Source organism: Salvelinus fontinalis, chromosome 21 (assembly GCF_029448725.1).
Source record: "Salvelinus fontinalis isolate EN_2023a chromosome 21, ASM2944872v1, whole genome shotgun sequence".
Lineage (NCBI taxonomy): Eukaryota > Metazoa > Chordata > Actinopteri > Salmoniformes > Salmonidae > Salvelinus > Salvelinus fontinalis.
The window spans coordinates 46,597,973-46,624,788 of NC_074685.1; the positions used below are offsets into that span (position 1 = coordinate 46,597,973).

General features: G+C 43.7%; 3 protein-coding genes across 4 annotated transcripts in view; 1 reads left to right on the forward strand and 2 right to left on the reverse strand.

The window, feature by feature from the left end:
* pdzph1 (PDZ and pleckstrin homology domains 1) overlaps positions 1-15,139 on the reverse strand; it is a 69,519-nt gene extending 54,380 nt beyond the window's left edge. Inside the window, exon 1 of the mRNA XM_055875522.1 lies at positions 14,912-15,139. The gene's annotated coding sequence lies outside the window, so the exon portion shown is untranslated. The remainder of the gene's footprint in view (positions 1-14,911) is intronic.
* syk (spleen tyrosine kinase) overlaps positions 1-26,816 on the forward strand; it is a 107,324-nt gene that overhangs the window by 5,926 nt on the left and 74,582 nt on the right. The window lies entirely within an intron of this gene.
* LOC129818288 (histidine-rich protein PFHRP-II-like) lies at positions 1,897-10,002 on the reverse strand. Its single transcript, XM_055874031.1, has 2 exons — positions 9,713-10,002; positions 1,897-2,704 (listed from the first exon to the last, which is right to left on the reverse strand). Exons 1-2 carry the CDS (start codon positions 10,000-10,002, stop codon positions 1,897-1,899), a joined length of 1,098 nt encoding a protein of 365 aa, XP_055730006.1.

A 26,816-nucleotide genomic window follows, 5' to 3' on the forward strand; every position in this document is an offset into this window, starting at 1 on the left:
TGAACATCTGCTAAACTGTTTACGCGACCAGTAAACATATTTGATTTGATTTGAACTACAGGAAAAGGAGGACAGAGGACGTCCCCAATTCCCATCGCTGCAGTGGAGCAGGTTGAGATCTTCAAGCTCCTTGGTGTCCACATCACCAACAAAATATAATGGTCCAAACACACTAAAACAGTCATGAAGAGGGCATGACAAAGCCTATTTGCCCTCAGGAGACTGAAAAGATTTGGCATGGGTCCTCAGGTCCTCAAAAGGTTCTACAGCTGCACCATCGAGAGTATCATGACTGGTTGCATCCACTGCCTGGTATGGCAACTGCTCGGCATCCGACAGCAAGGCGCTACAGAGGGTAGTGCGTACGGCCTAGTATATCACTGGGGCAAAGCTTCCTGCCATCCAGGACCTCTATACCAGGCGGTGTCAGAGGAAGGCCCTAAAAATTGTCAAAGACTCCAGCCACCCTAGTCATAGACTGTTCTCTCTGCTACCCCAAGGCAAGCGGTACCAGAGCGCCAAGTCTAGGTCCCAGAGGCTTCTTAACAGCTTCTACCCCCAAGCAATAAGACTCCTGAACAGCTAATCAAATGACTACCCAGACCCCTCTTTACGCTGCTGCTACTCTCTGTTTATTATCTACGCATGGTCACTTTAATTCTACCTACATGTACATATCACCTCAATTACCTTGACTAACCGGTGCCCCCGCACACTGACTCTGTACAGGTAGCCTTGCTTATTGTTTTACTGCTGCTCTTTAATTATCTGTTAGGAGACGATCCTCAGTAATAGCGGCAGAGAGGTAACGAGGCCAAGTCCAGAGTCAAAGGCAGTGGAATTTGAACCGTTTATCTTTCTGTCATCAATGATCCAGGGCTGATAGAAGACCCAGGAATCATTAACTAGATTCAGCCGTGGGCCGTTGATTTCTTGAGCGGATGGTCAGGGGGGCCGGAACACAATTACAAATCATTTGTACACTGCAAATTGACCTCAAGAAGCCCAAACAGATATGTTTGACTAAATTGACTAAACATAATCATTTCAAACCTTGCTTACATTTGTATATGATCACGTCTCTCTTTTATGCGTGGGAATACTTGGGAATAGATTTCTTAATTAAAATCACTGTAATGGTGTTCCTCCTCCTCTATACCCGAAGAGGAGGAGTAGTGATTGAACCAAGGCGCAGCGTTGTGAAATGACATATTTTAATTAAACAAGACAGAAAAAACACGAAACGAAAACACTTGAATAATTAACAAAATAACAAAACGAATGTAGACAAACCTGAACATACGAACTTACATAAAACATGAAGAACACACGAACAGGGAAAAATAGACTACACAAAAAGAACGATGTACAAACAAACCGAACAGTCCCGTATGGTGCGACAAACACTGACACAGGAGACAACCACCCACAAACAAACAGTGTGAAAACACCTACCTTAATATGACTCTCAATCAGAGGAAATGAAAAACACCTGCCTCTAATTGAGAGCCATATCAGGTCACCCTTAAACAAACATAGAAACACATAACATAGACTGCCCACCCAAACTCACGCCCTGACCGACTAACACATACAAAATAACATATGTGTGACAATCACTTGGAGCTGATTTCTGCCAGTTGGGAACTCTGACCTATCTAGGCATAACTGACTGCTGGTGCGCTATGGGAGAGCTGCCAGAGAGTGAGAAGACCTTGTTGGTGTCATCAATATTGTGTTATTACAGTAATGGGTTCGGAGCGAGCAATGTGATTTCTTCATCTTTTACGGTTGACAAATTGAAAGAGCTTGAGTCGTTTTAGTGTAATGAGTTAGCAGATTGGGTTCAGTGATCAATGCAGTTACCATCAAGTCTGGTTGACTGAGAATTTATAGTCATGAGTTGTGGTAGCTGTGGTAGCTGTGGTAGACATGGTAGCTGTGGTAGACATGGTAGCTGTGGTAGACATGGTAGCTGTGGTAGACATGGTAGCTGTGGTAGACATGGTAACTGTGGTAGCTGTGGTAGCTGTGGTAGACATGGTAGCTGTGGTAGACATGGTAGCTGTGGTAGCTGTGGTAGCTGTGGTAGACATGGTAGCTGTGGTAGACATGGTAGCTGTGGTATCTGTGGTAGACATGGTAGCTGTGGTAACTGTGGTAGACATGGTAGCTGTGGTAGATATGGTAGCTGTGGTAGACATGGTAGCTGCAATAGCTGTGGTAGACATGGTAGCTGTAGTGGCTGTGGTAGCTGCAATAGCTGTGGTAGACATGGTAGCTGTGGTAGATATGGTAGCTGTGGTAGACATGGTAGCTGTGGTAGATATGGTAGCTGTGGTAGACATGGTAGCTGTGGTAGATATGGTAGCTGCAATAGCTGTGGTAGACATGGCAGCTGTGGTAGCTGTGGTAGACATGGTAGCTGTGGTAGCCGTGGTAGCTGTGTTGGACATGGTAGCTGTGGTAGACATGGTAGCTGTGGTAGACATGGTAGCTGTGGTAGACATGGTAGCTGTGGTAGCTGCAAAAGCTGTGGTAGACATGGTAGCTGTGGTAGACATGGTAGCTGCAATAGCTGTGGTAGACATGGTAGCTGTGGTAGACATGGTAGCTGTGGTAGATATGGTAGCTGTGGTAGATGTGGTAGCTGTGGTAGACGTGGTAGACGTGGTAGCTGTGGTAGCTGCAGTAGTTGTGGTAGCTGCAGTAGTTGTGGTAGCTTCAGTAGTTGTGGTAGCTGCAGTAGTCGTGGTAGCTGTGATAGCTGCAGTAGCTGTGGTAGCTTCAGTAGCTGTGGTAGCTGCAGTAGTTGTGGTAGCTGTGGTATGGTAGCTGTGGTAGCTGCAGTAGTTGTGGTAGCTGCAGTAGTTGCAGTAGTTGTGGTAGCTGTGGTAGCTGCAGTAGTTGTGATAACTGTGGTAGCTGTGGTAGCTGCAGTAGCTGTTGTAACTGTGGTAGCTGTGGTAGCTGCAGTAGTTGTGGTAGCTGTGGTAGCTGTGGTAGCTGCAGTAGTTGTGGTAGCTGCAGTATCTGTGGTAGCTGCAGTAGATGCGGTAGCTGTGGTAACTGTGGTAGCTGCGGTGGCTGTGGTAGCTGTGGTAGCTGCATTAGTTGTGGTAGCTGCAGTAGCTGCGGTAGCTGTGGTAGCTGGATTAGTTGTGGTAGCTATGGTAGCTGGATTAGTTGTGGTAGCTGTGGTAGCTGCAGTAGTTGTGGTAGCTGTGGTAGCTGCAGTAGTTGGTAGCTGCAGTAGTTGTGGTAGCTGCAGTAGATGTGGTAGCTGCAGTAGTTGTGGTAGACATGGTAGCTGTGGTAGCTGCGTTAGCTGCTGTAGCTGCGGTAGACATGGTAGCTGCGATAGACATGGTAGCTGTGGAGCAGTGGTAGACATGGTAGCTGTGGAGCTGTGGTAGCTGTGGTAGACATGGTAGCTGTGGGAGCTGTGGTAGCTGCTGTAGCTGCGGTAGACATGGTAGCTGCGGTAGCTTAATTTGTTATACATTGGCTGTATTTTGATAGAAATTGTTCTATCAGCAAAAGGGAAAGGGGGATACCTAGTCCGTTGTACAACTGAATGCATTCAACTGAAATGTGTCTTCTGCATTTAACCCAACCCCTCTGACAGTCTGATAGAACAATTTGAAATAGCTGTGCTTCCGGAGCGAATCGATTTTGAGTGTATAGAATCATTTATCTCCCAAAATACTCTACTTGTAAAATAAATATCCAACCACCTAGTGTAGCGCTGGTTAAGTGCTGCTACAGTGAACAAGACTAAGGTAATACTGAGAAAACAATGGAGAAAATATGTAAGTAATTGAAATAAGGGTCCTCTTTCCTGCTCACCCACCAACCGTTGGTAATGAACCAGATAACACATGATGGAGAGGTGAAAGAGGAGGCACAGTAAATCAGATACAAATGAAAGCCAGAAAGTGCTTCAACACCACCTGAGGTTACAACCTGAAACGGCCTCCGCTTTGTCGTTAGAAAGTGGACCTGCGTACTAGGCTACACTAAGGAAAAGCTCCTTTACAAACAGGACACAGAGTTGGGGGAAAAGATATTCACATTATGCCCTTTGTCTGTCCTTTTCCTCCCCAACTTCTCCTCCTCTCCTCCTCCTCCCATCCTTCTCTGACTTCTCTTCCCCCTCTCTCGCTCTTTGTGGTTCTCCACTCTCCTCTTGCGGCCCTCGGGCCCTCTCTCTCTCGCCAAGTTCACCAGGCCTCTCCAGCATATTTCACTCATCTTTTGTGAAATATTATCCAGAGAGCTCAGGGATCCCTTTCATGTTACTTCTACACCAGCTCCGGAGCTCCATCAAGCTGTCAATGGCGCTTGATGAATTTATGAACACGCCGCTTTCAGTGGCTTACACATCCGCCCGCAACACCAAACTCACCACATAATTAAATCAGAGGTAATGACCGGCGACAAACAGAGGGAGCAGACCTGAGAACTTCTCCAGTGCCATTTTCAGTTTCCAGTCGGCTGGCCGGTCTCTCTCCCTCTTTCTCGCTCCGCCGGCTCGCTTTAAACAAACAAGTGGGCATAAATCGAGAACGAGCTCGAATCTCCACCACACCAAGGATGATTGTGTTTCAGTTATTCATTCCCCTGTTGCATATTTGACGAGAGTGGCCAAAGGATGCCCTCCTAGCCATGCAGATGTAACCTGTGTTAAGGAAATTAGTATTAGGCTACGGACACACAGATGTAACCTGTGTTATTTTTGCTTATTAATATTATTATTTTATTTTTTATTTTATTGTTATTTATTGAATATTCTAAACATACAATATACTTGCAGTGAAGCCGCTCAATAACTACATCATACCAGTCATCCAACAGATTCCCATTCAGAGCGACACACAGAAGCATCCAGGGTCAATGCCCTGCTTTTAAAAAATAAAAATAAAATTAATTCCATTCCCCATCCCCAAGAACCCCCCAATGCACCAACAACCAAGAGAATGAACTAAAGAGAAAAAAGGAAAAGACAGAAGAAAACAGTAAACAACAATGAAAAAAAATGTAAACAAAATAATAAATTTAAAACAAAGGACATCAAGGACAACTAAAATCATAACAGCAATGCCAACTGTATATGTTTGTGTGCATGTCTGGCACTATTACATGTATGTGTGTATTCTTGTATGTGTTTATTTGAATGAGAGTGTGTGTATATGCATGTGTACAAACACCTGCACGGCATCAGCCTCAGACAAACCAGCATTAGTTGTAAAAACACTGTCACTGAGTGTCATTCAAATGTACTTTTTATTATGTTTTAATTTGACTTTAAAAAAAAGGTATTTGACCATCATTCTCACACAGCAACTCCACTCCCACTTGTCTCCAATTCCACATACCGACCCTCAGCTTCCCTCAACCCATCCCATCTATCTCTGCTGGCCACTTCGGGTTTCTACGCAACACATATCTTTCAACTATGCTGTGATGTTTAACGTACAATTTCAATCTATCTAATCAAATAGAATCCAAAGATTGCGAGTTGAAGATAAATACTTTTACTAAGAGTATTAGTATATTAGTAATTGACTGACCCGGTCTCTCCAGATCTCCTAACAGTATTATTTCTAGAGTCAATTTTAGATCAATGCTATGCATGTTCAGCCATTCCTGAACCTGAGACCAGAAACAGGCTACCTGAGGGCAATACCAAAATAAATGGTCTATTGATTCTCTATCCTCACAACAAAATCTGCAGATCTTTGATGATTTTATGACCCAAATATTCAACATTTTTTTGGTGGCAAGAATTCTATATAATAATTTTAGCTGAAAAGCACGAAGTCTTGAATCTTGCGTTGTTTTATATACAGTATCAACTCATACACCCTGTACCATGGAATCGGTACATCAAAAATCTCTTCCCAACTATTTTGCAATCTGTATGGCACAGTTGTCAACATCCTGGTTCTCAAATGAAACTGGTATACTTTCCTATTTATGCTATTTGTATTCCTCCGCCAGTTTTGATCCTTTAAATTGGGCAGACAGACCATTTCCCTACCTCCTCCCACTGCCACCCGCCTCCACCATTTTTGGGGCAATGCTGTAATGAATTGGTTGTACTCTTGGATTGAGCAGACCTTTCCGTATAATTCTTATAACTCCATGAATGACATAACTCTATCATTCCAATTTACAATATCATTTAAGAACAAAATACCCTTTTCAAGCATCTTTCCCATAAATACAGCACATTTGAGTTCAGCCATAATATTTGTTGTAATATTTGTTATATCTTTTCAGGGGGATGAAATTGAAATTGTACCCAGCTCTGCAATGCTTGTTTGAAAAAGAGAGATACTTTGAAAAAAAGTACAATTTTAAATTAATCAAAAATGAGACATGGCAATCTGCACAAAGGCAAAAGGGCCATTTTTAAACAATGGATGACCTTTTCTTAGTAATCTACTTGAGAACCATTTAGGGTTCAAATACAACTTTTGAATGAGTGAAGCCTTCAGAGAGAGGCTTAGTGATTTTATACTTAAGAATCTTAACCTACCCAATTCATATTCATTATATAGAGAGGCACGTTTTATTTTGTCTGGTTTAGCGTACCAGATAATGCAAAATATTTTTTGCTCATGATTTGAAAAACGAATCATCAGCAGTAGGCAGCATCATAAGTAAGTGAGTAAACTGAGATATGACTACGGAGTTAATCAGGGCAATTTTTCCATAAATAGAGAGGTATTTACCTCACCATGTTTGCAGGATCTTGTCTATTTTTACGTTTAAGTTTTCTATTGAAATTCATTGTGGAGAGCTTATATATTTTGTGATATGAATACCGAGTATGTCTACTTCACCATCAGCCCATTTTATAGGTAAACTGCAGGGTAATGTAAAAGTTGTATTTTTTAAGGATCTAATACGTAATATTGTACACTTATCATAATTAGGTTTTAGTCCAGAGAGTACAGAAAAGTTATCTAGATCTCTAATGAGACATTGCAGGGATCTAGCTTGCGGACTTAACATAAAACTTGAGTCATCGGCATACATGGGCACCTTTGTTTTAAGCCTTGGATTTCTAATCCTCTAATGTTGTTATTGGATCTGATTTTAATAGCTAACATAACGAATAGATATGGTGACAGCGGACACCCTTGTTTAACTCCTCTTGACAATTCAAAACTCTCTGAGAAGTAGCCGTTATTTACTATTTTACACCTACAATATTTTTACCCATTTTATAAGAGAATTACCGAAATTGAAAAAAATCCAGGCATTTATAAATAAAATCCAGTCTTACTTTATCAAATGCCTTTTTGAAATCCGCTATAAAAACCATTCCTGGTTTATTATTTATAGTAGTTGTCGTATATTATCTCCAATGTATCGTTCATGTAAAAAAACCTGTCTGATCAGGATGAACAATACCTGGTAAAAGCTTTTTATTTCTGAGTGCTATGCATTTTGCTAGTATTTTTGAATCACAACATTGAAGTGTAAGGGACTTCCAGTTTTTTAGATAGACTGGGTCTTTATATTTGCTATCTGGATCTTGTTTTAATAATAGAGAAATCAGCCCTTCCTGCTGAGTACCTGACAGACTACCATTTCTAAAGGAGTAGTTAAAACAATCTAACAAAGGAGCTTTTAGTATATCAAAAAATACTTGATATACCTCTACCTGTATTCCATCATGCCCTGGGGTTTTTCCAGACTGAAAGGATTTAATAGCCTCAAAAAGTTATTCTTCTGTAATTTGGCCTTCGCACTGATCTTTCTTTCTGTATTTGTTAATTTTCCATTTTTTATATTATTTGGAAAGAATTCCTTACCATAATCTTCGTTCAGTGGGAAAGGATGAGATGGAAAAGAGAACATCTGCCTAAAATAATTAGCTTCCTCTTTTAAAATATCATTCAGAGAATCATAGATGACTCCGTCTTCAGTAACGAGTTTCTGCAAATTATTTTTGTTAGCGTTCCTGTATTGGAGATTCAGGAAGAAATTTGTACATTTTTCTCCATTTTCCATCCAGTTTGCTTTATTTTTGTAATAGATTACATTAGATCGTTCTTGATCTAATAAGAGGAATAAGTTCCTCAAGTTCTTTTTGTTTTCCCTCAAACTTATTTTGTATCTCTGTAGTATTGTTTTCATTGCTATCTACCTTTACTATTAGTTCATGGATTTCCCTTGTTAGTCTTGTCTCTTTAGCCAGAAACTGCTTTTTTATTATTGATTAATATTGAATTGAATGACCCCTGAAGGTACATTTAAAGGTATCCCAAACAATAAGGGGATTTGCTGAACCTGTATTATACTGGAAAAATTCTGTTATAAATTATTTTGTCTTAGTTAAAAATAAGTTGTCCTCCAGTAAACTTTAATTAAATTTCCAATATCCCCGTCCACGTGGACAATCTATATGTGAAGGTTATGTGTTATGTGAAGGCCAATTAGATGATGATCCGATCGCATTCTTTCTCCTATTAAAACTTTTTTGAACCTTTGATGCAAGAGAGAAGGAGAGAAGAAGAGAATGTTTTCGAAGAAGTGTGGATCATCCTGATTTGGACCATATAGATTAATGAGACAAATCTCTTTTTTGTCCACTTTTATATTCAAAAGGATCCACCTTCCTTGCGAATCATTCCTGACTATTTGCACATTCAGATCGAAATGTAACCTGTGTTCATTTTTGATAATCGCCCATAATTTTTTAGGACACAAAATCTCTGTGTAGTCAATGCTTTATGTGAAACATTTTCGGTTTCAAACAGATGTTTTGAAGTCTGTGTGTAGCATGTGCGGTACCTACCCTATCCCAACAGCACTCTGCACTCATCCCTCCTCAGCAACCATCAGTGCCACTCAACAAAACACCATGAAACCATCAGTCCTCCTATTCAACCAGCAAGCCTCACTGTCTCTCACTGGGCAAGTCTAAACTAGCTTCGACTAGCTGCCTTCCACCACATCCATTAGACTTGTTTTATAGTCCACATTGACATATCTTTATAACCTCTTCAGTTCTTCAGTCCTCCAGGGCCGCAGTGCACCTTGTAGTTATCTCTTCTTCCCTGGCACACAATAGAACAATGACAGAAGTTCCACACTCATTTTCCCAGAAGTTTCCCCAAGGTGAAAGAAGTCACTGATTAAAGGGGATGGATGCTAACCGGCTGACAATGCTACTGCCCTTGAGGACTGGAATGGAGGCTGTGTTCCACTGTCCACACTAGCTTCACATTATTAGAACGCATACCCATGCTTCATTCTGTGGTAATGTTGAAGTGGATATTGGAACAAAGTCAATTCAGTGGCCAATCCAGCTATCCCTGATCCTGGAGAGCTGCAGAGTGTGTGCAGGCTTTTGTTCTGGCCCAGCACTGAATGACTGGCCTGCTTCCACTGAGTAAACGCCAATCACGACCTTGACTAGTGCTGGGCTGAAACAAAATCATGCACAGCCAGTAGATCTCCAGGACCGGCGATCTAGATCACGGAAGTCGATGAATGTGCTTGTGAAATCCAAGGTAATGCCTTAGAAGTTCTGAGGTTCTGTCCAGGACTTGTACTTGTAGATGTACTTGTAGGTGTACTTGTGGATGTACTTGTAGGTGTACTTGTAGATGTACTTGTAGGTGTAGATGTACTTGTAGGTGTACTTGTAGGTGTACTTGTAGATGTACTTGTAGGTGTACTGTAGGTGTACTTGTAGGTGTACTTGTAGACGTACTTGTAGGTGTACTTGAAGATGTACTTGTAGGTGTACTTGTAGGTGCACTTGGAGATGTACTTGTAGGTGTATTTGAAGATGTACTTGTAGGTGTACATGGATATGTACTTGTAGATGTACATGGAGATGTATTTGTAGGTGTACATTGAGATGTACTTGTAGGTGTACATGGAGATGTACTTGTAGGTGTACATGGAGATGTACTTGTAGGTGTACATGGAGATGTACTTGTAGGTGTACATGGAGATGTACTTGTAGGTGTACATGGAGATGTACTTGTATGTGTACTTGGAGATGTACTTGTAGGTGCAATCAATCAATCAGTAAAATGTATTTATTTAGCCCTTTTTGCATCAGCAGATGTCACAAAGTGCTATACAGAAACCCAATGGAGATGTAGAAGGTATACTCGGAGATGTACTTGTACATCAAGTTGCCTCAAACACTACAGAAACAGGAGATAGGCCCTATGGGCCGTTCTGGCTTGGACAAGTCTTACTTACTTTACTTTGTTTTGAGATAATATTTCTGAACATGCACTGTTGAAAGGGTTACTTGTATTAATAATCCATGTATCAGAATCCCCTATTCCTAGAAAAAGAATCCCAAGAGCACGTTAGCTTGTCCTAATTCTGAACGACTTGATACCAATAACCCAGTTATTTAGAATGATTTTCTAGTATATTTTTAGATGCTTAAAGCTTAGAGTACTCTCCCTCGTGACCAATGTCTCTGTTAATGTTTTTGAACACACAGACTGCGCAGCACCTGGCTTTAAGTGTCTCTGTGTGTATGTTTGTGTGTGTGTGTGTGTGTGTGTGTGTGTGTGTGTGTGTGTGTGTGTGTGTGTGTGTGTGTGTGTGTGTGTGTGTGTGTGTGTGTGTGTGTGTGTGTGTGTGTGTGTGTGTGTGTGTGTGTGTGTGTGTGTGTGTGTGTATCAGCCAACCAGAGAGAGATGATAGGCCCATTATAAACATCATCAAAGGCAAACATTTACTCAGCATCTTCAGTGCCAATAATGAAAGAGAAAGTATAAAAGAGCCCCTCTCCTTGGATTGTAATTGGCGTATGCTCTCATGTTACATAAAATAAAGAGCCCCTCTCCTTGGATTGTACATTTTCATGTTACATAAAACATTTGTTTGATGGAGAGACGTCAGAGCACAGTCCATCACCCAGCTGCTGAGTGCTTTGTTCCCTCATCACTCACTTTTTCCACCTGCCCGCATGGAGCTGAGCAGTTGGAACCGGTTTCTCTCTAGCCATATGTTCAGTACAGTCCTGGGTCGTGTTCATTGGGCACCTAACGGAAGAAAATGGAGCCAAACGAGGAGAGACTACCTGGACTACAAGAAATGCTCATTTTTGTTTTCCTTTGTAAAACATTTAAAAAATATTTTCCACTGCTTCATTCCCTAATGATCATAACCTAGGTCAAAGCAGGGCAGTTGTGGAAGTCTCGGTTTAAAAAAATATACCATAAATGGGAGAGGGACATTCGTTGATTGATTAAACGCCCTGGTTTGGTTTTAAAATAATGACTATGCAATCATTAGAACGTTCTTGTGTGATCTGCAGGTACTACGTCTGAGTCCCTATTCCCTATACAGTGCATTCCTTTTGATCAGGGCGTGTGTTTAAATGTGTACGCTGTGAACATTCTGATGCTGTTAATGAAAGGCCTCTGCTGGTCCCGAGGCGTCACCAGCTCTGGGTTGGTTCCTGTGTAAGTGATGATGTGTCTTTGTGATGCACTTGTTTTTGTGATCTCACTTTCTTTCCCCATGAGGCCGTCGTGTGTCAGCTTGTTTGCCGCGATGAGTTAATATTTGCTGTCTGTTGTTCTATATGCATGAGCTCTAAGCCATAGTTCTAAGTCCAGGCCATAGCTCTAAGCCGGAGCTCTAAGCCATAGTTCTAAGTCCAGGCCATAGCTCTAAGCCGGAGCTCTAAGCCATAGCTCTAAGTCCAGGCCATAGCTCTTAACCAAAGCTCTAAGCCGGAGCTCTAAGCCATAGTTCTAAGTCTAGGCCATAGCTCTAAGCTGGAGCTCTAAGCCACAGCTCTAAGTCTAGGCCATAGCTCTAAACCGAAGCTCTAAGCCAGGGCTCTACGCTATAGCTCTAAGTCATAGTTCTATGCCGAATCTCTAAGCCATGGGCCATAGCTCTAAGCCGGAGCTCTAAGCCATAGCTCTAAGCCATAGCTCTAAGCCATAGCTCTAAGCCATAGCTCTAAGCCGGAGCTCTAAGCCATAGCTCTAAGCCATAGCTCTAAGCCGTAGGCCATAACTCTAAGCCGAAGCTCCAAGCCATACTTCTAAGCCGGAGCTCTAAGCCATAGCTCTAAGCCATAGCTCTAAGCCATAGCTCTAAGCCATAGCTCTACGCCATAGTTCTAAGCCATAGCTCTAAGCCATAGCTCTAAGCAAGAGGTTCCCTCTTGTTGGTGCAGGCTTATTTCCTTATTGCAATTCTATACATTTTACCATGTCTAATGTGTATTTGTGATATTTGAGAGACAAAAAAAATTACAACAATAGCTATAGGCAAAAAAAAAAAAAAAAAAACGTAAGCTGACATGGGCTAGTTGATCTGGAGTTTTCTGACAAGTTATAAATAGCTCTCAAAGGCATGCAATGACTAATGTGACAAGGTGAACTGATGATGCACAACCGATTTCAAAATTGCACCTTGTGCATTCTACTGTTACTATTAAGAGTAAGTTTAAAGCCGACTGAGTTACTGTATGTCCTATAGAATATATACTGAACAAAAATATAAATGCAACATGCAACAATTTCAAAGATTTTAATTGAGATACATTTCATATAAGGAAATCAGTCAATTGAAATAAATGAATTAGGCCCTACTCTATGGATTTCACATGACTGGACAAGGGTGCAGCCATGGGTGGGCCTTGGAGGGAATAGGCCCAACCAATAGGGAGCCAGGCTCAGCCAATCAGAATGAGTTTTCCCCACAATTGGGCTTTATTACAGACAGAAATACTACTCAGCACCCCCTCAGACAATCCTGAAGGTGCAGAAGCCGGATGTGGAGGCGTGGTTACACGTGGTCTGCAGTTGTGAGGCCGGTTGGACGTACTGCCAAATTCTCTAAAATGACGTTGGAGGTGGCTTATGGTCAGTTCTCTGTCAACAGCTCTGGTGGACATTCTTGCAGTCAGCATGCCAATTGCACGAGCCCTCAAAACTTGAGACATCTGTGGTATTGTGTTGTGTGACAAAACTGCACATTTTAGAGTGGCCTTTTCTTTTCAAGCTATGCTTTGGTACAATTGTGGGCCCACTACAACGAAGAAGAGGAGAACAACTGAACAACGGTCTCGTACATGCTTATAACCAGTAATAATACATTAGACTGTACCTTTTAGGTTACATTAGAACTATAGTTTCTCATGGTGCATCGATGCGGCAGCAGCAGAAGGTGGTCGCCTGTGCTACGCAGATTTGTCGGTCAGCTCAAGCGTATAAGTTATTTAAGCTCCTGTCAAGTCACAACGGCGGTAACACTTTGTCAGCTAATACAAAGATCTTTACACAGGGACTAGCTGTTAAGCACTCCATGCCAAAAGTTCAACAGCTAGTGTCATCATCCTGTCAGATTCCTGACGGAGTGAAGATCAGATTGCTTGACACAGGCATCTTCAGGGGGGAAAAAATCCCCATTGTGTCCCACATTAGCCAAAGCATGATGATCATTCTGTGTAAAAAAAAAACAATTTAGAAAGGCCCACTGGGCATTTGCCAGAACTGCCCTATGGCCAGTCCGTCTCTGGGCATCACTATCAACTACAGTATATGTGTATTATTAAATGTCAGCAAAGCACATCACATGAAGTGGCTAAAACTCTTCCACCTCCAATTAGAGACGTCAGTACAACGTCCAATTTTAATGTTGATAGGAATGTTGTGAACTATACATTGACTGAAATGTAGTTCGGATCTAGGTTAAAACCAGACCCAAATAAAATGTATGAACTATTCATTTTTCCAATGGATTCAACCTTATCCCATCAGTGAAACCATAACAACATGGAGACAATGTTTATTCAACTTGTTAGCGACCTAAGACGATTTTATGTAGTACCTACAGTACTGTGAGCTCCAAACCATAGCATGCAGTTTGGCTGTGAGAAGAGAACAAAGAAAGGCTGTAACTTAATCAGAATGTGTTTTACACTCCAACAGACACCCTGCAGCTGTGTCATCAATGCTAATTACATTTCATTCACACTCCATGTGTGGGGAGCTCTGGAGGACAAACTCCGAAATGGCTCCACAGCTGCAGACCCGGGCCTGCAGAAACGGACTGCCAATAAATGCCAGATGGGCTGGTCCATCTTTAGTCCAGAGGGCTATGATCATTATTTGTGTAATAAAAATCGAATCAAATCTAATTTTATTTGTCACATGTTTTCCGAAAACAACAGGTGTAGTTCAAGAAATAGAGTTAAGAAATGATTGACTAAATAAACTAAAGTAAAAAATGTAATAAGATGTAAAATAATAAAATAACAATAACGAGGCTATATACAGGGCTATATACAGGGCACCACACTGCCAGGTCTCTGACCTCCTCCCTATTGGCTGTCTCATCGTTGTTGGTGATCAGGCCTACCACTGTCGTGTCGTCAACAAAAAAAATGATGGTGTTGGAGTCGTGCTTGGCCACACAGTCGTGGGTGAGCAGGGAGTACAGGAGGCAGATGTGTTGTTGCCTACCATTACCACCTGGGGTGGCCCGTCAGGAAGTCCAAGATCCAGTTGCAGAGGGAGTTGTTTAGTCCCAGGGTCCCTAGCTTAGTGATGAGCTTAATGGGCACTATGGTGTTGAACGCTGAGCTGTAGTCAATGAACAGCATTCTCACATAGGTGTTCCTTTTGTCCAGGTAGGAAAGGGCAGTGTGGAGTGCGATTGAGATTACGCCTTTCCTTATACAGCTCGTTGAGTGCGGTCTTAGTACCAGCATCCGTTTGTGGTGATAAAAAGATGGCTACGAAAAACATAGATGAAAACTCTCTTGGTTGATAGTGTAATGTACAGCTTATCATGAGGTACTCTACCACATACCTTGAGACTTCCTTAATATTAGACATCGAGCAGCAGCTGTTATTGACAAATAGACATACATGCCCACCCCTTGTCTTACCAGAAGTAGCTGTTCTGTCCTGCCGATGCACGGAAAACCCAGCCGACTGTATATTATTTGTGTTGTCGTTCAGCCACGACTCGGTGAAACATAATAATGTCCTGTTGGTAGGATAGTCTCGAAAGGAGATCATCCAGTTTATTATCCAGTGATTGCACGTTGGCCAATAGAATGGATGGTAGAGGCATTTTACCCAGTCGCCAACGAATTCTCACAAGACACCCCGATCTCCGCTGTCACGCCCTGGCCTTAGTATTCTTTGTTTTCTTTATTATTTTAGTTAGGTCAGGGTGTGACATGGGGAATGTTTGTGTTTTGTTGGTTTTGGGTGTTTTTTATGGTAAAGGGGTTGTTGTGTAGTATATGGGTTTGTGTGGAGTTCAGGTGTCTAGCGTTGTCTATGTATGTTTAGTTGTCTAGGAGAGTCTATGGTTACCTGAATGAGTTCCCAATTAGAGACAGCTGATTTCGGTTGTCTCTGATTGGGAGCCTTATTTAGGGTAGCCATAGGCTCTCATTGGTTGTGGGTAATTGTCTATGTGATACGTTTGTAGCCAGTGTGTGCACATCGTTGTTTTAGCTTCACGATCGTTTTCTTGTTTTGTTTAGTGTTTAAGTGTTTTTGTTTCGTGTGCCGTCTTCGTAAATAAAAAGGAGATGGCTTATTTTCCAAGTGCTGCGTATTGGTCCGTCAATCCTCCACACGATCGTGACAGAATTACCCACCATAGGACCAAGCGGCATGGAAAGCGGCAACAGGACCTACCTACACAGGATTCATGGACATGGGAGGAGATACTGGATGGTAAGGGGCCGTGGGCTCAACCGGGAGAATATCGCCTTCCTCGTGAAGAGCTGGAGGCAGCTAAAGCCGAGAGGAGGCGATATGAGGAGGCAGCACGGAGACAAGGCTGGAAACCCGTGAGTACAACCCAAAAATTTCTTGGGGGGGGCCTTAAAGGGAGTGTGGCGAAGTCAGGTAGGAAACCTGCGCCTACTCCCTGTACTTACCGTGGAGAGCGGGAGTACGGGCAGACACCGTGTTACGCAGTAGAGCGCACGGTGTCTCCTGTACGCGTGCATAGCCCGGTTCGGTACATTTCAGCTCCACGTATCGGCCGGGCTAGACTGAGCGTTGAGCCGTATGTCATGAAGCCGGCCCAACGCATCTGGTCACCAGTGCGTCTCCTCGGGCCGGCGTACATGGCACCAGCCTTACGCATGGTGTCCCCGGTTCGCCTACATAGGCCGGTGCGGGTTATTCCACCTCCCCGCACTGGTCAGGCGACGGGGAGCATACAACCAGGTAAGGTTGGGCAGGCTCGGCGTTCAAGGGAGCCAGTACGCCTGCACGGTCCGGTATTTCCGGCGCCACCTCCCCGCCCCAACCCAGTACCACCAGTGCCTCCTCCACGCACTAGCTATATGGTGTATGTCTCCAGCCCTTTACCACCAGTGTCTAAACCACGCACCAAGCCTCCTGTGTGTCCCCAGAGTCCTGTGCGTCCTGTTGCTGCTCCCCGCACTAGCCCTGAGATGCGTGTCCCCAGCCCGGTGCCACCAGTCCCGGCACCACGCACCAGGCCTACAGTGCGCCTCAGCCGGCAGGAGTCTGCCGTCTGCACAGCGATGACTGAACTGCCCGTCTGCCAAGCGCCATCTGAGCCATCCGTCTCCCCAGCGCCATCTGAGCCATCCGTCTCCCCAGCGCCATCTGAGCCATCCGTCTCCCCAGCGCCATCTGAGCCATCCGTCTGCAATGAGCCTGCAAAGCCGCCCGTCTGCCATGAGCCTGCAAAGCCGCCCGTCTGCCATGAGCCTACTGAGCCGCCCGCCAGACAGGAGCCGCTAGAGCCGCCCGCCAGACAGGAGCCGCTAGAGCCGTCCGTCAGACAGGATCCGCCAGAGCCGCCAACCAGACAGGATCTGCCAGAGCCGCCAACCAGACAGGATCTGCCAGAGCCGCCAACCAGACAGGATCTGCCAGAGCCGCCAACCAGACAGGATCTGCCAGAGCCGCCAACCAGACAGGAGCAGCCAGATCAGTCAGCCAGCCATGAGCAGCCAGATCCGTCAGCCAGCCATGAGCAGCCAGATCCGTCAGCTAGCCATGAGCAGCCAGATCCGTCAGCTAGCCATGAGCAGCCAGATCCGTCAGCCAGCCATGAGCAGCCAGATCCGTCAGCTAGCCATGAGCAGCCAGATCCGTCAGCTAGCCATGAGCAGCCAGATCCGTCAGCTAGCCATGAGCAGCCAGATCCGTCAGCTAGCCATGAGCAGCCAGATCCGTCAGCTAGCCATGAGCAGCCAGATCCGTCAGCCAGCCATGAGCAGCCAGATCCGTCAGCCAGCCATGAGCAGCCAGATCCGTCAGCTAGCCATGAGCAGCCAGATCCGTCAGCTAGCCATGAGCAGCCAGATCCGTCAGCTAGCCATGAGCAGCCAGATCCGTCAGCTAGCCATGAGCAGCCAGATCCGTCAGCCAGCCATGAGCAGCCAGATCCGTCAGCTAGCCATGGGCCGTCCCTCAGTCCGGAGCTGCCATTCCTCAGTCCGGAGCTGCCATTCCTCAGTCCGGAGCTGCCATTCCTCAGTCCGGAGCTGCCCCTTACCCTGGTGCTGCCCCTTACCCTGGTGCTGCCCCTTACCCTGGTGCTGCCCCTTACCCTGGTGCTGCCCCTTACCCTGGTGCTGCCCCTTACCCTGGTGCTGCCCCTTACCCTGGTGCTGCCCCTTACCCTGGTGCTGCCCCTTACCCTGGTACTGCCCCTTAGTCCGGAACTGCCCCTTAATGCAGTGTGGTTAATGTGGAGGGGGGTCATCTGGAGGAAGCTAAGGAGGCGGTTAGGGACTGTGGTGACGTGGGGACCACGACCAGAGCCGGAGCCGCCACCATGGATGGAAGCCCACCCAGACCCTCCCCTAGACTGTGTAATGGTGCGCCCGGAGTTCGCACCTTAAGGGGGGGGTTATGTCACGCCCTGGCCTTAGTATTCTTTGTTTTCTTTATTATTTTAGTTAGGTCAGGGTGTGACATGGGGAATGTTTGTGTTTTGTTGGTTTTGGGTGTTTTTTATGGTAAAGGGGTTGTTGTGTAGTATATGGGTTTGTGTGGAGTTCAGGTGTCTAGCGTTGTCTATGTATGTTTAGTTGTCTAGGAGAGTCTATGGTTACCTGAATGAGTTCCCAATTAGAGACAGCTGATTTCGGTTGTCTCTGATTGGGAGCCTTATTTAGGGTAGCCATAGGCTCTCATTGGTTGTGGGTAATTGTCTATGTGATACGTTTGTAGCCAGTGTGTGCACATCGTTGTTTTAGCTTCACGATCGTTTTCTTGTTTTGTTTAGTGTTTAAGTGTTTTTGTTTCGTGTGCCGTCTTCGTAAATAAAAAGGAGATGGCTTATTTTCCAAGTGCTGCGTATTGGTCCGTCAATCCTCCACACGATCGTGACATCCGCCCTCTGTATTTCTATCTTTTATTCACATGAATGACAGGAATGTTTCTGCCTGGTCTCGGAGAAGCAGTATAAGCCTCACGTCGAACTCATTAAAGAAAACATATTAGTCCAGTTCGAGGTGAGTAATCGCTGTTCTGATACCCAGAAGCTCTTTCCGGTCATAAGAGACGGTAGCAGCAACATTCGTACAGAAAAAAGCACACAAAATAGCACTGTTGGTTAGGAGCCCATAAAACGGCAGCCATCCCTTCCGGCGCTTCGAGGAAAAAATGGGCAAGTGTGGGGGTCTCAAGGACAAAAATGACGCAGTGTGTTAGAAATGCCCTGGCCTATTTCTGGTCCCAGTCCGCTCCTGTCTGTCCATATTCAAAAAGTGTCTTGGAGTAGCAGTGCTGATCTAGTACCAGATCCTCCTTTTCTATATTGTTGGAGTAGCAGTGCTGATCTAGTACCAGATCCTCCTTGTCTATATTCTTGGAGTAGCAGTGCTGATCTAGTACCAGATCCTCCTTTTCTATATTGTTGGAGTAGCAGTGCTGATCTAGTACCAGATCCTCCTTGTCTATATTCTTGGAGTAGCAGTGCTGATCTAGTACCAGATCCTCCTTTTCTATATTCTTGGAGTAGCAGTGCTGATCTAGTACCAGATCCTCCTTTTCTATATTCTTGGAGTAGCAGTGCTGATCTAGTACCAGATCCTCCTTTTCTATATTGTTGGAGTAGCAGTGCTGATCCAGTACCAGATCCTACTTTTCTATATCATCTGAATCATTGTGATGCAAATATATCCTATATCAGCATTCCTACTCTGAGGATTAGAAGAAATCTTTCCAATATGTTAAGCATTTGCTCGAGCGTGCCTGAGTGCCAGATGGGGTGGGGTTTGCACTTTTTGGGACTATTCCATTATCTCCATTGTGTCAGGCAAGCTCGATATCAAGCACAGCTAATGTATAACCGGGTCTCCACAGCTGTTAAGTGTAAATGGTTCTGCTGGGATGGATGCTGGGAGAGGGGATGTTTTCTCAGAACGGTACAGCCTCTGATTTGATCAAGGACCCCAGCCTTACATCTGATTAAATTTGGATTGCGTTGGAGTAATCAGATGCAGAGATCTTAGAGATTAATGCCTTCAGATAGTTGCTATACAGTACGTGGGGATATTTTTATGCTGCTTGGGAAAATGATATATAGCCAATGATTCGTGAAGAATATAACTTGTAAATGCCTCATGAGCTTAGTTATTAACCGAGTCCAAAATATACATTTGTTTTCCTCCTTTTTTTGTAAACAATGAAATTATAAACAAACACTGTATAGCTTCAAAAAACATTTTTAACTCTAATTTGGAGCTCATGGATGGTCAGTCCTTTCTATGAATTTGAGCGTGACGAGCAAAACAAGTGGCAGGGGGGGGGGCAGCCGGTTTGTTGTCTTTCGAATCGCAGAAACAAGTGGCGGGGGGGGGGGGGCAGCCGGTTTGTTGTCTTTCGAATCGCAGAAACAAGTGGCGGGGGGGGGGCAGCCGGTTTGTTGTCTTTCGAATCGCAGAAACAAGTGGCGGGGGGGGGGCAGCCGGTTTGTTGTCTTTCGAATCGCAGAAACAAGTGGCGGGGGGGGGGCAGCCGGTTTGTTGTCTTTCGAATCGCAGAAACAAGTGGCGGGGGGGGGGGCAGCCGGTTTGTTGTCTTTCGAATCGCAGAAACAAGTGGCGGGGGGGGGGGCAGCCGGTTTGTTGTCTTTCGAATCGCAGAAACAAGTGGCGGGGGGGGGGCAGCCGGTTTGTTGTCTTTCGAATCGCAGAAACAAGTGGCGGGGGGGGGGCAGCCGGTTTGTTGTCTTTCAAATCGCAGAATCTAATTTCTCTCTGTGTTCTACAAAGGTTGACAACAGACAATGTGTTTCTTGGAAATGATGGCATTCATGCTTTTCTTGTATAAATATATAACATATCTCGCTTGGCATCATTTCAAAGGGTTTAAGTAGAGTCAGTGGAAACCATTTAGGCCATTAGGGCTGAGATTGCAGAGACCGGGCTGCAAACTTGCGTTAGCAAATAAGAGATTGTGTTCAAGGTCTGCTGCCAAATTACACACTAAATGGGATTAAAGATATGAAATGAACTTTAAATGTGAACAAATACAGTACCTCCATAGCATTGCAGATATTCACATTGCAGCTAAAAAAAAAAGCATGATGTACACAGGAGACCGCTCTTATAGGATCTGTGTCCCAAACGCACCCTATGGGTCCTGGTCAAAAGCACTGCACTATATAGAGGGAATGTATCGATCTGAAATTCCCTTTAGGGCTGGATACAGTGTCTATGTAGTCATTTTTTGACGTCCATGACTGCTGATATTCTTGGAATGGTCAAACTCTAAATTGCTTTCTACATGTAGTTCATCTAGTATTTTAACTACATTTTGCAGTAGCTTGGTGTGGTAGTTGAACTAAATTCAAATCTAGGTAGTGTTTACAGTAGTTAATTACTTTTTTTGGGCCATGTAGTGGTGTAGCTAACTACTGGAAGTACACACAATTTTCTTTGCAAAAATATCATAAAAAATGGGTGAAGTAGGTAAGAATTTCCTTTCTGTTTTGGCATCAGACCTGCCTTATTCTCACTTGAAACATTATTTTTGTGTTTAATATGCTAAATTACACATTCTGTTAACATATGACCCCAAAGTGACCTGTTCTTGCAATTTGTCGTCTATGGCATTTCAGATTTAGATATGATAATGTTTCACAAAATAGTTTTCAAAGTAACTTTAGTTAAATAAACTTAAAGGCTAGCTTTAGTGTAACTGAACCTCTTCCAGTGTGACGTAATTGATCGCTTGGTAAACTATATTTTCAGAGAAGCTTCCCCAACACTGATTACTTCACAACCATTTTGTAGTACCCCATTGGAAACTCTGGCGCGCTTGACGCCAACCTAAGCTCCTAAAGCTAATTACAAGAGGAGGCAAAGAGCTGTTTGTTCATTTGATTACACCTGAAGCCGTTTTGGATGGAATTACTCTGGCAACCATCACTCACTCACTCTCTGCTTACCAAATGGCACCTATTCCCTATATATTCCCTATGGGCCCTGGTCAACAGTAGTGCACTATGTAGGGAATAGGGTGCCATTGGAGAATCAACTTTTCTTTCTGAGCTGACTGTTTTAATATCTGCTCAACTCTCCTGCCAGAAGCCCGGCGACAGCCAAGCAAATAATGGATACATGATAGTTTCTCGTACAAGCAATTTTGGATGTGTGTTGAATCGTATCTATAGCAGGGACAGCAACGCTCAAATGCATTTACAGAACTTCTGATCATTTTTTTTTTTGCCTTAGTACTTGACTTGCATATCTTAGACCACCTTTTTGCAAAACTTTAAATAGAAATGTCATTAGTGAATAAAAAATGATATTGTGGGATTGTGTTTCTGTGCGCCAATGGAACGTCTACAAAACAATGAGTAAACCAGCCTATGTATTGAATTTGGAATGTGATGATACCAAGAATTAATCCTACACATAAATTCCTCTTTTTTAGGAATAATATTTGATTTGATGAGTATGAAATTGTCTGGTGAAATATGCATAAAAGGAAAGTAATAATTCTGCACCTTTGGACAGTTTTACTTCCAATTTTGATCGTCATGATTTAGTGACCGCATATGTTTAGTTGATCTACTGGGATTTTTAAAAGACAGACTCAATTTCTGTTTTGTCTGCTTGGACTCAAGAGATAAGTACGGTTGTGTTTGTCACGCCCTGACCTTAGAGATCCTTTTTATGTCTCTATTTTGGTTTGGTCAGGGCGTGAGTTGGGGTGGGCATTCTATGTTTTCTGTTTCTATGATTTTCTATTTCTATGTTTTGGCCGGGTATGGTTCTCAATCAGGGACAGCTGTCTATTGTTGTCTCTGATTGGGAACCATACATAGATAGCTATTTTTCACACCGTTCTTTGTGGGAAGTTGACTTTGTTTAGGGCAGATAGCCTTTGAGCTTCACGGTTTGGTTTTGTAGTGTTTATTGTTTTGTTTGGCGTCATTTTGAGTTAATAAAGAAAATGTACGCTCACCACGCTGCACCTTGGTCCTCATCCTTCAACAGCCGTGACAGTGTTAATCTTTTTGCAGACCGTCGTGTTCTTTTGACTGTATTATCTATTTTGATGAATGTATTTATGTTTTGAGAAGGCAACTACATTTCTGTTTTGCAAAAGACCACAGAGTTTGGTGTCTTGTGAACTCTTTTGATAATCGACAGAATTGTTCCAAGAATCAGGAATCAAGGTAAGACCCAAGTGCAGACCGTGTGAAGTAACAATGTTTATTATAACACCAGGGGCAGGCAAACAACAGGTCAAGGCAGGCAGGCTCAGGGTCAGGGTCAGGGTAGTCAGAGGTCAACAATCCAGAGGTGGGACAAAGGTACAGGACGGCAGGCTCAGGGTCAGGGTCCGGGATGGGCAGAGTGGTCAGGCGGGTGGGTACAAGGTCAGGACAGGCAAGGGTGAAAAATCAGGAGGACGAGAAAAAGCGAGGCAGGGAAAAAGACAGGAGCCGACTGGACAAACGCTAGTAAGCTTGACAAACAAGACGAACTCGCCTACAGACAAACAGAAAACACAGGTATAAATACCCAGGAGATAAGTAGGGAAGATGGGCAACACCTAGAGGGGGTGGAGACAAGATTACAGACAGGTGAAACAGATCAGGGAATGACAGTTTGAGAAAAGATGTACTTCGCAGTGCTCATTTATGCTTATGCAGACGAAAATAGATAAATTATGCCCTGATGTGATTGCTTGCCTGCCCCCACCCCTTTCTACCTCTCCATAGTGTCAAGGACTGCATCCCAAATGGAACCCTATTCCCTATGTAGTGCACTACTTTTGACCAGGACCCATAGTTGTCTGGTACAAAGTAGGGCACTATTTGGGACTCACTCAAGGTTGCCTTAATTTCTATGTGATTCAGTTAATGAGCACTAGGTGTTTCAGATCAACGTCAGCTTTCAGAGGCTGTGTCAAAAGCTTGTAAGCCCCTCTCTCCCCTGTGAGATCAGCACTGCAGCGACGAGATGAAATGTGTGTGTGTGTTGGGATGAGTGTGTGTCTGTCTTATTGTATGTGTGTTTGTGTGTGTGTGTCTGTCTGTCTGCCTGTGTGTGTGTCTGTATATGTGTGTTTGTGTTGGGGTGAGTGTGTGTCTGTCTGCCTGCCTGTGTGTGTGTGTGTCTGTGTGTATATGTGAGCGTCTGTGTGTATATGTGAGCGTGTGTGTGTGTGTGTGTGTGTGTGTCTATGTGTCTGTCTCTGTCTCTGTCTCTGTCTCTGTCTCTGTCTGTCTGTCTGTCTGTCTGTCTGTCTGTCTGTCTGTCTGTCTGTCTGTCTGTCTGTCTGTCTGTCTGTCTGTCTGTCTGTCTGTCTGTCTGTCTGTCTGTCTGTCTGTCTGTCTGTCTGTCTGTCTGTCTGTCTGTCTGTCTGTCTGTCTGTCTGTCTGTCTGTCTGTCTGCGTGAATCTGTGCGTGTGTGTGTGTCTGTGTGTTTCTCACTGTCATGTCAGCCTGAACCCCTATTGGTCCAAACATCACATGTTCCTAATACCAACTTTACAGTTTGTGACTTTTCAAAATGGCCACCAAAGGGGTCCCTGAGGGGTCCCCAAACATCAAGCCAATCTGCTGACTGTGCATAGCTTACATTTAAATGTGTTGTCATTTAGCAGACGCTCTTATCCAGAGCCACTTACAGGGGCAATTATGGTTAAATGCTTTGTTCAAGACCATAACAGATTTTTTTCACCTAGTCAGCACAGGGATTCGAACCAGCAAACCTTTCGGTTACTGGCTCAAAGCTCTAAACCACTAGGCTACCAGCCGCCCTCTCTGCAGCTCCATGGTATTTTCACGGCTCCAACTGCACCACACACACACACAGAGACACACATCACACCTGACTGGGGCCGTATGGCACACTTTCAGACCACGTCCGCTGCCATCTGTACATCCCTGAGGGAGTAGACTATTATATTATGTGCTATGGTGTAATAAAGCTGCTCTGTTTTTGAAATTGTTTTGAAAAATGTATGTGTTTTAAGAGGGCTACTTGTGCTTAGTAGTAGTATAGAGGCTTCTCTCTCAATTGATTAATTGATAAATATGTGCACGGAAATGGTGACCTTTTAATATATGTATGTATCTGTTGGGAAGGGAGTGTTTTTTGTGGTGTGCATTACAGTACTGCGGTCTACTGTTTCATCTGATCCCAGATCTGCTGACAGTGATTTATATTGGTCAACCTAACATTAACACAATGACCCTCACTATGATACAAATGGCTGTACCCAAGATGTAATTTAGCTTGGGTGAATATAGCGTTCGGTTGAAAATATATATGGTCATTCCTTTAATTTTCATGCCCTTGTTTCTCCTCGTAATACTCTGTTCTGGTCATTTTTCCTCAGAAATTAGATTTGAGTCGAGCTCTGTTACACTGATATTTCCATATGTTTTATTGATTACGCCATGTTCCTTTGGAAGACAAATTATGTTTGTATTGCCGGTCAAACCAAGAACTCACCCCAATAATTCGGCCTCTACCCCCACTCCCTCAGCAAATTGAACAGATGGATTGAGATTAGGGCGACGTTTAAAAATAGTATAATAACTAATTGTACAAACTCAGTAATAAACCTCTTACATAATGCCTTGGGAAATGTAAGTGCTTAGGACGCTGTAGCTGGTTATCAATGTCTCTGGTAATTAATGTCCTATTAGAAGATACAGAAATAAAACATTTTAAGAATTTAATAGAATTCTGTCTCATTTAATGATGTATTATGGGGTGACTATTGTGATCGGCGGTGATAAACACACTGTTTGTATAGAATGACGGTTTTGACTAAACATGTTCACATCATATAACTACTGATGCTAGACGGAGACCTTGACCTTCACGAGGCCAATGAGAGCCTTACTCATCACCGCATGTGGAAGTAATTCATGTTTCACGCCCTGGAAAGCAGTAGTCAGGATTAAACGTTGTTGCTTTGCCTCAAAATAGTATTAAAACGTACAAACATTAAACCTATAACAACGGGGTTTATTAAATATTGACTCAAGACATTTCTGCATTTTGACATTATGGAGTATTGTTTGTAGGCCACTATATTAAGAACAGATCATGTTCCACAGTTCAGTGGTTAGGTATTTGTTTGTTAACACTTTATTTGAACTGTACATCTTAACAGCATCCCAATATTGTCATAAACATAACAAATGTCTGTCTTGTCACTTGACACTCAGCGACAAGACATATTTGTTATGTCATGTTTATGACAAACAGTTCAATAATAAAAGTAATAACATTTTGGTCAGTAAAATAACACTATATTGGACACTATATGGACATTATAATTTCATTGATACTAAACACATAGATGCCTTGGTTGCTCCGCTGCAGTAATAGTCTCATCAAACAGCATTGGCAACTGAACATGATGTTGAACACACACTCCCACCAATCACAAGATCAAATGAACAGCGAGAGCAGCTTCAGGGGCCAGGTAAAATCTGGCAAAATCTCCAACAGTTCTCAGCTAAGCCTCCAGCAGGTGACCTGACATTTCCAATCGGTTGTGCGTCCCAAAGCCCTAGTCGAACATAGTGCACTATATAGGGAATAGGGTGCCATAGGGCTCTGGTCAAAAGTAGTGCACTATATAAGGATTAGGGTGCCGTTTGGGATGTAAGCGGCGCTTCGCAGATAGGAATAAAGCATTGTCCTAATTGTAACCCCGAGCTACAATAACAAGCATGGCATTGTATTTAAAGGAGAAAACATGGTGAATCACATGGTGATTTACTTATTGATGATATTTGGGCAGCATGGTACCAAATATATTATGTATGTGCTCTATCAAACCTGGGATCGAAGACTTTTGTCTCCGATTTCTCTCTCTCTTTCAGAGATGTTGTTGAGCCCTGCTAGGTTCGGTAACATGTAGCTATATTTGTTTTGGGATGACTGACATGAAGTCATCCATGTTTTACATTGATGTACTGGAACATTGTAACTAATACTTCTTCAGCATAGTAACACAATCAAGTTGAGGATGAGATAGCAGGTATCTGCTTTCATAAAGCTCTTATAATGCTCTTATAGCATGAATTCTGTAGAGCAGGACAGGTGATAACGTTGTCAACAAAATATATTCCACACCAGGAGACCCCGAAATGAGGAGTGCTCTCAGCCAGGGACCCCTTGGTTATGAGGAGAGCTCTCAGCCAGAGACCCCTTGGTTATGAGGAGAGCTCTCAGCCAGAGACCCCTTGGTTATGAGGAGAGCTCTCAGCCAGGGACCCCTTGGTTATGAGGAGAGCTCTCAGCCAGAGACCCCTTGGTTATGAGGAGAGCTCTCAGCCAGAGACCCCTTGGTTA

What these genes read in the sequence shown, in the direction of transcription:
- LOC129818288 (XM_055874031.1), bottom strand. Translation starts at nt 10,002, where the DNA reads ATGTACACCTACAAGTACATCTCCATGTACACCTACAAGTACATCTCC. An exon ending in GTCTACAAGTACACCTACAA is followed by an intron (nt 2,705 to 9,712) that starts GTACACCTACAG and finishes CAACTACTGCAG; the next exon opens with CTACCACAACTACTGCAGCT.